At 42.9% G+C, this 15,320-nt stretch overlaps 5 protein-coding genes across 5 annotated transcripts; 2 read left to right on the top strand and 3 right to left on the bottom strand.

Moving 5' to 3' along the window:
• Positions 1–253: 253 nt before the first annotated feature.
• Positions 254–2,286, top strand: LOC115765720 (actin-related protein 5). Its single transcript, XM_030709384.1, has one exon. The coding sequence runs from the start codon at positions 307–309 to the stop codon at positions 2,269–2,271; it is 1,965 nt and encodes a 654-aa protein (XP_030565244.1). The 5' UTR covers positions 254–306; the 3' UTR covers positions 2,272–2,286.
• On the bottom strand, positions 2,243–3,109 carry LOC115765721 (proteasome assembly chaperone 2). Its single transcript, XM_030709385.1, has one exon. It carries the CDS (start codon positions 3,047–3,049, stop codon positions 2,306–2,308), a length of 744 nt encoding a protein of 247 aa, XP_030565245.1. The 5' UTR covers positions 3,050–3,109; the 3' UTR covers positions 2,243–2,305.
• Positions 3,110–3,209: 100 nt separating this feature from the next.
• LOC115765751 (mediator of RNA polymerase II transcription subunit 17) lies at positions 3,210–5,507 on the top strand. Its single transcript, XM_030709413.1, has 4 exons — positions 3,210–3,343; positions 3,413–4,148; positions 4,212–5,243; positions 5,318–5,507. Exons 1-4 carry the CDS (start codon positions 3,255–3,257, stop codon positions 5,399–5,401), a joined length of 1,941 nt encoding a protein of 646 aa, XP_030565273.1. The 5' UTR covers positions 3,210–3,254; the 3' UTR covers positions 5,402–5,507.
• On the bottom strand, positions 5,507–6,052 carry LOC115765617. Its single transcript, XM_030709268.1, has 3 exons — positions 6,033–6,052; positions 5,697–5,964; positions 5,507–5,635 (listed from the first exon to the last, which is right to left on the bottom strand). The coding sequence occupies exons 1-3, from the start codon at positions 6,050–6,052 to the stop codon at positions 5,507–5,509; spliced, it is 417 nt and encodes a 138-aa protein (XP_030565128.1).
• Positions 6,053–8,881: 2,829 nt separating this feature from the next.
• LOC115765726 (single-stranded DNA-binding protein 3) lies at positions 8,882–14,986 on the bottom strand. Its single transcript, XM_030709388.1, has 2 exons — positions 14,243–14,986; positions 8,882–12,115 (listed from the first exon to the last, which is right to left on the bottom strand). The coding sequence occupies exon 2, from the start codon at positions 11,514–11,516 to the stop codon at positions 10,164–10,166; it is 1,353 nt and encodes a 450-aa protein (XP_030565248.1). The 5' UTR covers positions 11,517–12,115; positions 14,243–14,986; the 3' UTR covers positions 8,882–10,163.
• Positions 14,987–15,320: the final 334 nt, after the last annotated feature.

Here is a 15,320-nt window from a genome sequence, read left to right as displayed (position 1 = left end):
CCAACTTTATTTTCACAAACATTGCAAAATCAAAGTAATTGAGTTTAATCACCGCAAATCCTCGAACCTGAGCAAATTTTGTTCTATATGAAATACATGTAAGCATTCGTATATAAATTGGTATATGCAAACTAAGATCTACAGTTAAATTACAGGGTTGCCACTAATGGTGAATGGCTTGAAGCAACATAAAGTGTTGGAAAACGTGAACTCAAAATAAAAATACTTGAACTGCATTCGCATGTACTGTAAACAACCAAGTTGTAAACAAATTGATAATTAAATATAATAAAACAATTTAAAACAATGGCAGTGCCCAAGCGCATGCTGATAATCGACAATGGTTCGTATGAATGCCGCGTCGGGTGGCACGACACAAAGCAGCCTGAATTGAGGTTTCGCAATGTACTGACAAAACCACGAAAGGATCGCAAGAAGGACAACCAACTGCCGGATGCCTCTGCGCCTGCAGCAACAGCAGAGGAGCTAAAAGCCAGCGCAGAAATCCAAATAGGCAATGACATAACTAACATTGAGGCGGTGCGGGCACATCTCAAATCACCCTTCGAGCGTAATGTGATTACCAATTGGAATCATCAGGAGCAAATTTTCGACTACATCTTCAGCAAAATGGGCTTTGATGGAGAAGAGAGCATTGCGCATCCGATTGTGCTGACCGAAGCTTTGGCCAATCCAAATTCGTGTCGCCGCCAAATGAGCGAACTGCTCTTCGAGTGCTACGGCGTGCCTGCGCTCTCCTACGGCATTGATGCTCTCTATAGCTGGCAGCACCATCAACAGAAACATAAGCTCGTAGCAGATGCACTTATTATATCCTTTGGGTATAGCACAACGCACGTGATTCCTGTGTTGGCTAACAAAATGCAGCTGGAGCACGTGCGTCGGCTGAATGTAGGTGGATTTCACATCAATAATTATTTATTTCGGCTGATGCAAATGAAGTACCCGGTGCATCTGACTGCAATCTCCAGTCGCATCGAGAAACTGGTGCATGAACATTGTCACATTGCACTGGACTACAAGGAGGAGCTGCTCAAATGGGCACAACTGGATTACTACGAGAACAACATCATGAAAATCCAACTGCCTTACAATCAGGTGACGGCGACCAATGCACTGCTAACTGTCGAGCAGAAGCAGGAGAAGCGTCGCGAGCTGGCCCTGCGGCTGCTGGACATTAAAAATCGTCGCGAGCGCGAGAAGCTGCAAGAGGATGAAGAGTACTTGCAGGTACTGCGCAAGCTGAGGCAGCTTTATGAGCAGGAAAAACTGCAGAAATTCGAACGTGCGCTGCAACAACAGCAAATTGCCAATCTGGAGGAGCTTGACAAGCTAATGGGCACATTAACTTCGCGCATAAAACGCGTTAAGGAACGCGCTGTGGGCCAACTACGGCCCAGCAAACAGCAGGACAAGCTGGACAAGATGCCCAAACCGCCAGAGGGCATGCCGCAGGCTCAATGGTTGTCGGAGCTGCGCGACAAGCGCAAGGAGTTGTTGCAACGCAAGCAGGCTCGCCAGCAACAGCGTCAGGAGCAGGCCAAGCGTCACACGCACGCAGCCCAGGAGCGCATGCGCATCATCTCTACGCTGGCGCGCAGCGAGAAGCGCCGCAAAGCCAACGGCGGTGATGAGGAGGACGATGGCTTTGGCATGAACGACAACGACTGGGATGTGTACAAGCGCATCAATCGCTACAACGACGACAGTGATTCGGATGCGGAAAACGAACAGATGCTCGAGTACGAGAAAATCCTGCAGCACTACGACGCCGGCTTCGATGATGCCAACAATGCAGCCATGCAGGCGCTCATTGCAGCCGAGAACTATCAGCTGCACTTTGGCGTGGAAGCCATACGCGTGCCGGAGATACTCTTTCAGCCAAGCATGATTGGCTGCACGGAAGCGGGTCTGGCGGAGCTGATTGCGTTTGTGCTGAAACTTTTCACGGCCGAGCAGCAGCAGCGCCTGGTGGATCATGTCTATTTAACGGGAAGCTGTGCGCAGTTTCGTGGCCTGAAGGAAAGATTGGCTAAAGAGCTGCTGGAACTGCGACCATTTCAGTCCAGCTTTGCCATCTACGAGTCGAATGATCCCACATTGAGCGCCTGGCTGGGTGCATGCCTGCAGGCCAATAGCAAGAACTTCAGCGGATCGCTGACAACGCGAAAGCTGTACCAGGAGTATGGCGGCGAGTACTTCAGGGAGCACAGTGCGAGCAATCTCTATTATCCTACACCAAAAGATTAGATTTTATTGTAATAATTTCAAATAATGTCCACAATTAAAAGAGTAACTCGGTTACTTCATTGCCAAATAACAAATTCCAAGACTTGGGTACGGTCAGCTTAAAGCCGCCGTCGCCGCCGTCGCGCAACTGCAGAAAATCTTCGCACAGCTCGTTTAGCTCACGCACAATCAGTGAGGCGTCTGTCGAGTTGTCACCCTCTAGCAGATAACGGAAGAGCAGCATGACCGGCACCTGCTTCTCCTCGAACGCATTAAACAGCTGCAGCGCATTACCGCCGCCAAAGATGTGCTCGCCCGTGTGCTCCTTCCACTTTACAAGCGACGCATTCCCCAGCTGTGCGGCGTGGGCTGCCTTAAAGTTGTCACTGGCGCGATATGCCCAAGGCGACTCCTCGATAACGCGTCGCTCAAAGCCAAAGCTGCCACTGAGAACGATCACACGGCGCGCCGCCTGCAGCAGCTCTACTAAGTTAATTTGAAAACTTTTTGTATGTCGCGCAATAAGTGGCGCACGAAATTGTATGACCAATAGCTTATCCTCCGCGGATTCATAAAGCTCACAAGATGATACCCGCTCGTCCGGCTCGTGCTGGTAGGCTGAGGGTCCATATACCGGTATCAGGGCAGGATGTGACAGGCTGCCGATGCGTTTCAGTTTTTTTGATGCAATCAACAGGTCGCAGGCCAATTGTGCCGCATTACCCACACAGATGCTGGGTACGATGACCGTGTAATTGGCCACATCGAGTGTATTTGCCTTGCTTTTAAGAAATAACATGTTGCTGGAAAGGTTTACTGCTGTGTGGTCCAAAAATTGAAATTCAACAAAAATATGAAAGTAATGTCGCAGTGTTGTAAAGAGTCAGCGTATGTTATCGATACTATATAGGTAACTATCGCTGCTGGTGCAACCCTGCCAAGTTGGTATTTGTTTTTGCGCTTGCAAATGCGAATGCCCGGCTTTGAAGATTTGGCTAGGAAACATGTCCAACTCGGTTAATATATCCGTGGAGACAACGTGCGAGAACCAGATACGTGAGATCGCCTACGATGGCACCGAGCTGTATCAACCGTGAGTGCGGCTATTGCCGCAGAAACCAAACAATAGCGTATGCATTTTTCTCAACAAGTTGCTTCACAGACCGCCGACACTTTCCGAGAGTCTTGCAAAGTGCGCAGCTCGCATAGACTTCAGCAAAACTTCGTTGGAAGATCTGAAGAAGGAGGAAAAATCAGCCGCTGCTGCCGAAGATGACAACAAGGATGCCAATCAATTCCAGGAGAGCCTATGGCCCTGGGATGCAGTACGCAATAAGCTGAAGGATGCATATACCGAAATCTGCGTGCTATCCGACGTCATATCTATTGCCAAGGACAAGCGTTACCTGGTGCTGGATCCGCTGCTGGAGGATGGCGATGACACCAAGCCCATTGTGCAGGTCTATAGTCGCAAAAAAGCCATCTCGCAGGCTGCCCAAGTGCTGTTGAGCGGTGCCGAGCGACTACGCAATGCTCACAGCGAGCAGCGCAGTCGCAACATTTCCGACTTTCATATTGAGCTACTGCGTCTGCGTCAGAATTGGCGATTAAAGAAGGTATCCAATGGTGCCATCATTGGTGATCTAAGTTATCGCACAGCGGGCTCCAAGTTCGGGATGAGCGGCACTTTTGAAGTGACCAAAGCGGAGGATGCGCTCGACGAGGAAGGGGCCGGCAGTAGTGCGAACGCCTCTGCTGCTCCCAGTAGCAGTAGCAATAATGGCATGCAGCCAAAAGCTAGCTCCGCGCTGCGCGTCATTGTGCCCGCTGAGCTGCAGGGCGTAGCATATATTAAGGTCATCACCCAAAAGGATCAAGAAGATCTGTGCACCGCGCAGGTAACATTTGCTTATCTAACTGTTTTTAGATACATTAATCCTTATTTGGAAATTGAATTTCAGGTGAATCTAATGGGCCATGGACCAAACATTACCGCCCAGGTGGGCGTTTGGCAAAAGTCCTTGGAGTTTGCACAGAACGTGCTCTTCTGCAAGGAACTGTTCGCACAGTTGGCACGCGAGGCGATTCAGCTACAGGCGCCAATTCCACATGTGGTTATTGGTAATCAGATACGTGCCACGCTGCTGCCCAATATTCAGCTAATCATCTCGCTATGCCACTCGACCAGCTTCGATTCCAGCCAGCCGGCGCCTATTAATGATCATGATCATGTGCTGGAGCATTCGCTGCATCAGCTGCTGCGCGAGGTGCATTACAAGAACTCACATCATCCGTTTCCACATCCGGCAAGCGCTCCATTGGGTCCCAGCAAGAAACGCATGCTGGCGGGGCCTACTGCCGCGGACCGTGAGGCGCTGCTGGACATGACAAAGACGCAGACAATACTGGAGCAAATCATTGCTCAGGCTCAGCACATCTTTATGAGAAAGCGCACACAGTATGTGTTGGATACGCTGGCTCGCGATGTCAAGGATCCACAAATTGTTTCGCACTGGAATGCAATGAACAGCCCCACGATGTCTTGTGTGAAGATTAATATTGTGACGCATGGTTATGATGCCATCGGACGCACTTCTCTGGTTATACACGTCAAGGAGCGTTCGCTGAAGTGCATCTGCCGCGATGGGCGCGTCATGAAGCTGTCGTATGAGCCGCAGGAGCTGCGCGATCTCATACTATGCCAAATCAATTCACATCAGATCAGCTGCCTGGTGAGCCTGGCGCGTTACATGGCCTGGACGGTGCTCTCGAATAGCAATCATCTCGGAATTGGCAAGGTAGAGCCGCTCGGCAATGCCAGCTCCTGTCTGCTCGCCTCGCCCAACAGCGATCGCATGATTGCCGTGCAGATACGCTGCGATCCGCAAATCGATGTCAAGGTTTATATAGCGCGTAGTCCACGTCAAGATTTCTTTCCAAGTCCACTTGTGCCAGAGAAGTTCTGGGAGAATTTGGGTGGCAATTTTAAGGAGGTAAACAGCGCACATATACGTACATATTTCATATTACAATTGCTAACTGCCTTTATTGTTGCCTTTAATTCCAGGTGCGCTTTGATAAGATTGAGGGCAAGAGTTTTCTTAATAAAATGGAATTTCTGATGGCATCACTGACGAGCAACACGGCATGAAAGACCCATAATTTAATTGTCTAGCATAGTATTTATAATTATAAAAAATGTTATTCAAGTAAGCGCACAGTATGTTCAAGCTCAGGCTCGATTAAAGATAGCAGCTCAGCGCTGTATGTTGTAGTACGCAAAGTTGTTCCAGGCGCGTGGCTGCTGGCTGTTCGGTGGCTGTTGCTGCGGCTGCAGGATGCTAAACGTATCCTCTAGGCTGACCACATTGGCGCGATTTGTGCTCTGTGTGAGAATGTAAAAAGTTCTACCAGATGTTCAACTAGTGAAAGGTGCTGCAGCTCACCCAACGCTCCAGATCGCAAAAGCTTATGTCGTAATGCCGTCCAGCTTCTGCAACGGCTGGTTGCAGCATCGTTTGAGGCTGTGCCACACGCAAATATAGTCCACGGTTCGTGGAAAACAACACTGGGACACGTCGCGCTGGCGCTGAGCCGGCACCGTTGCCGGCGCCTGCAACTTGGCGATATGTTAGGCAATTGGGCAACGCAGCCGTCGGCTCTGAATCGTTGACCACTGGAGCAGCAGCCACGTTGCGCGCAAAACCCAGGCAACTGTAGAAACAGGACGCCACTTTGCAGCATGGACTTGTCTCAATGGCCAGCAGACGGGATGCGATTACAAATCGATATAAAAATGCATTTTATTAACCGCTCATTTATTGATTTTATTGACGCAGACGACGCTATCAGCACCGAGTGTGCCCGGATAGTGGCTAACCAAAGTAATTAGGTCTGCTGCACATTTGTGTGGGCCCGTTGCCCCAGCAACGTGCTTTGACAGCTCAACTAGTCCGACATGGTGGATACGCCAATAGCTGTGCGTGTGCCACGCCAATTTGGTCTCTGCCGCCCAATTTAACTGCACGCATTTCTATACAAAATAATGCAATTAAACAGCAAACAATCAAAAGATCATTACCTATTGATCAGATATTAGCAATCTCTACTGCTCCAATTTTTGCCAGATGTTTCATTCATGTGGCAAGGCAATCAACTTCACAATGTTAAAAACTTTCAATCTTAATCTGATCTTGGTTGAAATGTATATGAAATGCTTCTAAATTGCCTTTTTAAGAAAGTAGCATTATTTTATTTCAACTGAATCTAACTGAGTTACTCTGTTCTTTTCTCTTTATAATTGCTAAACAAATTAAGTTGTGATTATTCAAAAATGTTCAATTATCTTTGTCTTCAAATTAAATAAAATAAATTATTATAAAGTAAGCTTTAAGATAAGGGTTAAGGGTTGACGAATGATATTCAACTAAAATACTTAATCATTGATTATAGAAAAACATGAATTATGAATTAATTACAAAATCCAATATTTTATGAATTAGAATAAAATTCAACACAAAGTATTAACGATAAAGAATAAATATCAATATTTATAGTTTATTTAACAGGCATAATTAAATTGCCTTGAACTTACTAAATATTAGAATCGCAAATATTTATATATATTTAATATTATTAAATAGAAATTTTAAATATCGACCAGTCAGTCATTCAAATTTCGTTAGCGAAGTTTTAAGACTAAGTTTAAAAAGTGTATAGAATCTTATAGAGAAGACGCCGATAAATAAATTTTACTAGGGAAATAACTCGGCGTTGCTCGGCTCCAATTAATGTTAATATTATGTTTATTTTCGACTGTACATCATTTGGTGATACTTTTGTTTAAAAAAAATCATAAATATCTTGTGTTTCCAGCTCTTACTGTGGGTTCTTTGAAAATTCCTTTTTGGTCGTGCCGACTTATAGTCCCATACACAGAAAGCTAAGGCAATTTTTTATAGGAATACAAGTGTAATTTATTGGTCCATAAATGTTTTGTTGCATTTTAAAACTGTAAGTGAATAAAATAGTCAAATTGTAATTTGTAAAAAAAAGAAAACAACACTTTTGTACTTTTTACAAATATTGTTTTAAAACTTTATTTCATTTATATTATATTGTTTTTGTTTTGTGTTGTGTACTTGTAAATTGTATAATTAACACTAAAATACTTATTTAAACATTTCTTTTGTTTATATTCAATCGGGATTTTTTCATTTTCATTTTTCTGTTCTTTTTGCAATTCATTTTTTTGCTTGCATCATTTATTTTGTTGCTGTTTTTTTTTTGTGTTTTTTTTTTTTTAGTTTAAACGCCGCGCCATTACACATACATACATTTATATAGATCCAGCAATTGAAACGCTCGAACTTAAAGCGATTGCAGATAATAAATTTAACTTAGATACTATTTAAGTGTTGCTTTCGCATTCGCATTCGCATCATTTCTGGTGCGGCATCAATTCAATAATAATTCATGCAGCACACACGTGCCATTAATTTGTCACGCACATATTTCAAATTCCGACACATTAAACATATACATACAATATTTAAAATAGAATTTGTTTCGTATTTTATTTATTATATTATGTTATCAATTGATTTGGGTTTTGTATTTATAATGCAAAGAATTTCATTTTGATTTGTTTGTTTTAAGTTTAGTTTTTATCATTTTTTTATGGGTTTTACGCTTATATATTAGCTTTCAAATCTAAATTCTACGGATTTCTTCTTTTTTTTTTTTTTTTAATTTTAATTTGCTTTTTAATGTGAATGTGCTGTGCCGAGAAAAAGATGCAAGCACAGACATATATACTATTATATTTATATATATATATATATATATATATATATATATATATGTATGCTACAAATATATATGTATATATACTTTATGCATAATATTAACATTAGCTGCGCAGCCACAGCCAACATTAACTAACTTTTGTACAGCTTTTTTGTTTTTTGTTTTTTTTTTTTTTGTGATATTTTCGAAGTTAACTTTTTAGGTTAGGTTTGCTACATTTGTTGCCTGCTGCCTTTAAGTAATAGATAATTAATATATATATATTATATGCATATTAAACAGCTAATTCTTAGAGTTAAGCGCGTAGCTACTTTGCAATAAATATGTGCATAAAATGCGCCACAATCTGCACACACACACACACACACACATATATATATATATATATATGTATATATACATATATGTATATGTATTGAATTATATATATTTATATGTATAATTATTTATTTCGCTGCCCTAATGCACAATGTCGACATCGAAGAAATTTCAGAAATCGAAACAAGTGCACGAAAATGAATAAATCATATATATTGCTCGATCCGCCAGAGACCCGCAACTGCGGGGCTTGAAGCAATTGAAGGAACTTAATAACAATTTGTTTTTGTTAAACACAAAATGTACAAATAAGAATAGAAGTATAATTTAATTTACACAGTGAAGTTTGGCATGGTTAAAGAAGGAAATAAACAAACTTAAAACATAACTAGAAACGCATGCAATTAATAAGGATTAAATAGAAGAAAAAAAACAACTGACGACGACGACGACAAAGTGCGATTTTTACAATTTGTTTTAAAAAGAAAAAACCAAATAAAATGTGCATTGTGAGAAAAGCCAACGCACACACACACGCGCGCGCACACACACACACACAGACACAAAAACAAGGAGTGCGCAAACAGAGCAGTTATGCCTATGTATGTGTGCTACAGGCTCTACATATACATGTTCAATAATGCTAACTATGCTCCCTAATATATTATAAATAATTCTTCTTCTTTTCAATTTTTTTTTTTGTAACTTCAATTGAATTCCTGAAGCCTTTTCTTTCGTTTTTCTTTTTATCTGTTGCGCCTTTAAGACTTGCCTAACAAAAAATCTTGTTTGCCATTTCAATTTCTACAATACAATATTAATAATATTTATGTACTTAGTTTATGTATATATCTATATAAGTATATGCAAAAATCACACAAACAGAAAATGTACATAGATGGTGTAGCTGTTAAATATTCCATAAGTTTTTCTTTTTGTTTTGTTTTGTTAATAATGCAAAGCGCAAATAAAATTGTTACATCGCTAAAATTAGTAGACAGATTGTGTGTGTGTGTTCTTGTGTGTGTGTGGGTTTGCGAGTGTATATGGAGGCTACAGTTTTGACTTGTTGCAACTAAACTAATCAGAAGACTGCTAAACATATTGTTGTTGTTGCATTTAACATTACATTTTAAGTATATTTGCTTATTTTTGTTGCTTTGTGGTTTTCGTTCTCTGGCTCTCTGGCCATGCTCAGCCGCAAACCGCTGGCGTTGCCACTTGGTCGCATTTGCTTACCGTTTCGAACCGGTTCAACTAGCATTTGAATTTGAATGTGAGTTGTGGAATATTGTTCTTTTGTTAATTTCTTTTTGCTTTTGCTTCGCTTATTATTTTCTGCTGTTCGGTTTACAATTTTACATATTTGCCATTGGCTTTCGTTTTTCTCTGCTTTTCTTCTTCTGCTTTTTTAAACTATTACATATAATAATTACTTTACTTTACTTTATGCTTATGTACCAAGGATTTTCACTATCGTGTATTTAGAAATTGAGTTCCTTTGCAAAATGCGCGCCAGTGGGCAAAGTCGGGTTGCCAGATTGGTTGTTGTTGTTGTTGTTGTTGTTGTTGCTACTGCCGCCACTTAGCAAATTGGAGGCTGCTGCGCCAAGCGCCGCAGCAGCTATGGATGCAGCCGTTGAGCTGCTCGTCCCTCCACCGGTGCTGTTGGATGCGGCAGCAGCAACCACAGCTGCCACTGCAGCTGCCACCGTATTGAGATGTTGCTGATGCTGCTGCTGTTGCTGTTGCTGTTGCTGCTGATGATGGTGGTGATGATGATGTTGTTATGGCATGAAGTAGTCCGGATGATCTGTGTCTTTCTCAAACCGTTTGGCCTCCTCGTGCATGCTCTCTTTGATCTTGAGAATGGCTGCCGATTCGGTTTGATCGTTCTCGCCGGGACCGCCAAAGCCGCCTAAATTGTAATCGCCCATGCCGCTGCCGGAGTCTTCGCGCGGCGTACCCGGTCCCCCGTTGGCTGGTGAGTTCTTCATGCCATCAAGACCGCTGCCGTCGGGTCCTCCGCCACCACCATTAAGTACCGGCCCCATCGAGTTGGGACCACCACCCATGGGGCCCATGCCGCCGGGTCCGCCGCCACCACCACCACCGTCAGGGCCACCACCCATGGGAAATTCTGGTTTCATTAATGAGTACATGCTGTCGCCGGGTCCGCCGACGGGACCACCTTGCGTGTTATCCTGCGGCGAGGGCATGATAGGCGTTCCGGGGCCAGGCGGGCCATTCGAGCCGGGTCCGGGTCCATAGTTACCCGGCGATGATGACGAGTACGCATTCATAGGCGCCGATGCATTTGGCTGCCATTGGGGCGGTCGACCCCCACCACCGCCCATGCCCATTGGAGGCATGCCGCCGGGTCCGCCAGGCGCGGGGCCGCGCATGCCGCCCGGACCGCCATAGCCCATTGGGCCCATAGTGGGACCACGCGGTGGATTCATGCGCGGATTCATAGGACCCATGCCGCCGCCTGGGCCCGGCCGCGTTGGATCCATACTGTTAGGCATCATGGGCTGTCCTGGAGGGCCGTTGAATTCATTGCCCATGCCCTGCATGCGCACGCCGGGTCGTGGTCCGCCAGGATATCGCGGACCGCCCATGAAAGGCGGTTGACCAGGCATCATCTGCGAAGGTGGAGGCTGTGGACTCGAGGCGTGCGTTGGCGGCGACGGCCGCATTGTCGTATTTGGGAAGAAATTGGGACCCATCGGTCCACCGGGTCCCATCGGGCCGCCATCACCGCCCGGCGGCATTTGGCCGAGGGGACTGGGCGCTGGGCCACCGGCATTGTGTGGTCCGCCGGGTCCAATGCCATTCACACCGTAGCCGGAGCTGACAAAGCCATAATCGTGGAAGGCTTTCGCCTCCGAGCTGTGATCGCACTGATCGCGACGCTCCGGCGCCGCACAGTACAGATCCCAGAAGACGCACCACCAGGTATGCAGAAATCCCGGTGGTTCACCAAGCGTTATGTTCTTCTCCCATCGGATCTCGGAGAGGAATGTCTGTGCCGCCTTCTGGGCGCCCACGTGCAGCAGATATTCGTACACATAAAGAGCCAATTTCTCTCTGGCCTGCGCATCAGACGGCACGGCGGATGTCTTAGATTTCCCGTACATTCTGTTATTCTGTTTGTATTGTTGCTGTGTGATGTTATTTTTCTTTTTGTTACACTTTTCGAGTTTGTTCCACTCCTTTTGCTATTGTTTTTGTTGTTGCTCTTATTGTTGCTCTCAGTTAGTGCTCCGAGCTCAAACTTCCACTTCCACTTTATTTAAATTTTGTTTTATTATGTACTTTATGAGCGGCGACGAGCTCCTCTGCTGCCTCCAGCGGCTGTTGCGCGCTCGTTTCGCTTTTGGTTGCTGTTCTTTCCTCTTCTTATTTTGCTGTTGCTGTTACTGTTTGTTGCTTTTGTTGTTGTTATTTTATAATTGGCGCTCAGATCTGGCGCTGCTCACGCAGCCGTTCTCCACCGCTCTATTGCTTCCACCATTTTGATATTTTAATGTTTTTATGTGTTGTTTAACGTTCGTTCGTTTGTTCGAAAGCAGAAAAAATCACTTTGTGCCTTCTACTTTGATTTTTACAATAAACTTTTAGCGCGCTACCTTGACTTGCTGCTGGTGCTCGCTGTCGCCACTTCTTCGTTTTACCGTTTATTTTTCTTTTTTTCAGGTATTTTGCCTGATTGCTGCTGCTTCTTCTTGCACAACCACTGAAAACAGAAAAAAAATATATAAGCAAAGAGAGCCAAATGAGCGAGTATGCGTGTGTTTGTATGTGTGTTTGCAAAAAGTGTATGTGTGAGTGAGTGCGGCTGCGGCTTGAGCGCGTGTGAGAGAGAGGGAGCGCGCGCATTGTCGACAAAACGGCACAAGTGCTACACTGTTAGCCAAAAGATATGGCACACGTGCCAACTGTTAGCGTTTCATTCACTTAGTTTTTTTGATGTGCTTTAATAAGTTATCACAAATAGTACATTTCTAGTCAGCAAGCTTAATAATAAACACTAGCATATGCAATAAATGTTCATAGTAAAATGCCAGACTAGGCGTACACTGACTTTTGTCACAGACTATGGTGCGTTGTTCACTCGTGTGTTCCCCTATTTGCTCACCAGGTGAGTGAGTGATGCTCAGCTTGTAGGTATGAAAAGGTAAGGAACAGAACAGCTAGCAGCGTAATCTGCTTCTGGTGCCGCGCGTTGACTGTCAAATGCTTATATTCAAATCAAATTTTGTGTACGCTGTTGTGTACAGTGGGAGCAGTACGATACATTTCTCATTCTTATTGACAACAGCAGCACACTGACACAAACAGCGAACTGGTGATAAGACCTTCTAACGAGGGCATGGGACAGGTGTATTGTGATTTTACAACAACTAGCAGGACAGTAAAGTGACACAGAACGTCAACTGAGCGAACTGATAGGCAAAAGCTTATACAAGCAATATCTACTGTTCATTTGCGTAGAGAGGGGGTATTTACATCCCAAAAATTTAAATATATAAAATAATATTAAAGAAATACAAAAACAAGTTGCAAATGTTACACATATCTTTAAGATGTCAACAAAAATTTCTTCTTCTCTGCTGCGATTACTTATGTGTTTTATTTCCAAAAAGTTATACTTGTAGGTCTCAGTAAAAATGTAGAGCTTTTGACTGTCACTTGTGTAGACAAATTTTTGTATATTCCAAATGTTGAAAACGTATGAAATTTAAGAATACATATTTTAATAACTATGCTACTGCCTGAAAGAACGTATACGTAAAATTAAATAATAATAGTAACTAATTTCTGAGCGTCAAACTAAACTGAAGTTCTAATTTACAATCGACCACAATAGAAATATCCCGTTCTGTTGTACTGATACCTTCTTTAGAATTTACATATTTACGTTGCACATAACTTAGTTTTTTGTTAAAATGAACTAGTCTTTGAACTAAGCGACTGAACTACCGTTTAGATTAATTCGAATCCTTCAGTTATTAAAATAATTCGTCATCGTGCAAATTATTAGGATTATCGAATAAAAAATACTAATAAACAAAAAGGTTCGTTAAAATGCATAAAATAAATTATTTATGTTTTAAAAGTGGAAAACTGAACAACAATCGTGTCCAAATTAGCGCGCACAGTAAAAATAGATCTACTGAACTATTGCAGTAAATTGAAGTAGAAAATAAAATGCCGCTTTGAACAGAGTATGGCATCGGCGATAAATCGACTTTCAGTTTTTTGTACTGTTATAATCAAATTACCATCATAGCTCACTGTGCTGCTGGGGCATTGCTAATTCACGCATTGCACAGGTAAAAGTTGTTATTTATTATTATTTTCGTTGCTTCACTGTCAACTCATTGGGAACTATTCAAATTTGACTAAATCACGGTTCTCTGGGCAACTACAGTTTTGTATGGCCATTGCTGCTTTCTAGGTTTCTTCTCGGCTAATCTCGTTGTTGTTGTTAATCAACGGCAGCATCACGGCGTGCTGGGCTTCTACGGGGGGCTACAAAATACCGGTCGTCGTCGCCCAAACAGTAGTAAGCATGTGCCTGGGTGTGTGTGTGCGTGTGTGTGTGAGTTGCACACACTTTGTACTACACTACATACGTTGCGATACTATTCGATAACATTGTTACTGCTGTTCACTAAACAACAACAACAGTAACAATAGCATAGTTTGAAGACGTCATCAAATTTCAAATTTTGTACGCGGGTTTTCTTCTCACACGTTCTACATTGAACTACACACACACATCCATTTTTGGGCCATAGAGAACTTATTTACACTATACTAAATGTTGATGTTGTTGTTTCTGTCACTGCATACGCACCTTGTATTTTAAACTATATATGTATTGTATTATGTACTTGAGCTGCTTTTTGGTTGGCAAATTGTTTTTATTGTTGTGGTCGCTGCTGTTTGCAATTTTATCACAAAATCAACAAAAGAGAGAGAGAGAGAGAGAAAGAGGGAGGGAGGTCGCACACAGCGAGCGAATGGTAGAGACAGAAATTGAGGATAAAGAGAGCAAAATACGGAATTTTATTACAATTTCATTGATTTTTCGTATTTTGCGGCGCTTCATATGTTTTCGCGCAACATACATACATATAACTGTTTATTATTAAACCGCGCGCCAGTCGACGTTTTGCACCAATTCTCAAAATTGCGTTTGTATTTGCATATGCATAAGTTGTGTGTTTGTGTGTATGTGCGTGTGTGTTTTTAATTTCTTTTCTAAACACACTTTTCGCCTCGCTATTGTTGTTGCTGTAATTTTTGCAAGTTTTCTCTTTACACGCTTTTCATTCGCACTGTGCTTTGTCCGTGTATTCGTCGTCGTTGTCGACGATTGCTTTTACTGCCTTCACTGCTGCTGCTGCTTCTTCTTCCACTAAAAATCGGCTCTTTTTTGCCTGTACGACGAAATTTTCACGGCGAGTTATTGCGTTGAAATACATTTTAAATGAATTTCATTTCATTGGCAAACACTGCGTTTACATTTTCACTTTAATTAATTAATAAGTATTTCGATTTTTACACAGTAAATTATTTGTATAAATATTTTCACTGCTACAAGTTGCGCTGTCGTCGTCGTCGTCGCCTTCTCGTCGTCGCGTTTCAAATAGCGAATGTGGTGGGAAGGAACGAACAAACCAACACTTTTTTCTGCTCATTATTTTGATAAGTGCTTTGCGCGTGGATACGATGGTTGTCTCGCTCTCACGCACATTATTTAAGAAGAGCTGCCAGATAGGCAAATAAAGCCGTTTAGAAAAAATAAATCTCTGAAACCGATGGTCAATGAATAAGGTATCCCTATGATTAACATTTTAAATATGCTGAGTGTTAAATGCATAATCATTGTAAACGCTCTAAGTCAAAATTTTTGAAAGTTTTTCACCGGC

The sequence above is a fragment of the Drosophila novamexicana genome, unplaced genomic scaffold (genome assembly GCF_003285875.2).
Source record: "Drosophila novamexicana strain 15010-1031.04,08,12 unplaced genomic scaffold, DnovRS2.1 tig00000986-arrow-arrow-pilon, whole genome shotgun sequence".
Lineage (NCBI taxonomy): Eukaryota > Metazoa > Arthropoda > Insecta > Diptera > Drosophilidae > Drosophila > Drosophila novamexicana.
Note: the sequence above shows the minus strand (reverse complement) of the source record. Positions and strands in the feature narration are given on the sequence as shown.

What these genes read in the sequence shown, in the direction of transcription:
- LOC115765720 (XM_030709384.1), top strand. Translation starts at nt 307, where the DNA reads ATGGCAGTGCCCAAGCGCATGCTGATAATCGACAATGGTTCGTATGAA.
- LOC115765721 (XM_030709385.1), bottom strand. Translation starts at nt 3,049, where the DNA reads ATGTTATTTCTTAAAAGCAAGGCAAATACACTCGATGTGGCCAATTAC.
- LOC115765751 (XM_030709413.1), top strand. Translation starts at nt 3,255, where the DNA reads ATGTCCAACTCGGTTAATATATCCGTGGAGACAACGTGCGAGAACCAG. An exon ending in GGCACCGAGCTGTATCAACC is followed by an intron (nt 3,344 to 3,412) that starts GTGAGTGCGGCT and finishes GTTGCTTCACAG; the next exon opens with ACCGCCGACACTTTCCGAGA. An exon ending in TGGGTGGCAATTTTAAGGAG is followed by an intron (nt 5,244 to 5,317) that starts GTAAACAGCGCA and finishes CTTTAATTCCAG; the next exon opens with GTGCGCTTTGATAAGATTGA.
- LOC115765617 (XM_030709268.1), bottom strand. Translation starts at nt 6,052, where the DNA reads ATGCATTTTTATATCGATTT. An exon ending in ATGCATTTTTATATCGATTT is followed by an intron (nt 5,965 to 6,032) that starts GTAATCGCATCC and finishes CTGTTTCTACAG; the next exon opens with TTGCCTGGGTTTTGCGCGCA. An exon ending in TTTGCGATCTGGAGCGTTGG is followed by an intron (nt 5,636 to 5,696) that starts GTGAGCTGCAGC and finishes ATTCTCACACAG; the next exon opens with AGCACAAATCGCGCCAATGT.
- LOC115765726 (XM_030709388.1), bottom strand. Translation starts at nt 11,516, where the DNA reads ATGTACGGGAAATCTAAGACATCCGCCGTGCCGTCTGATGCGCAGGCC.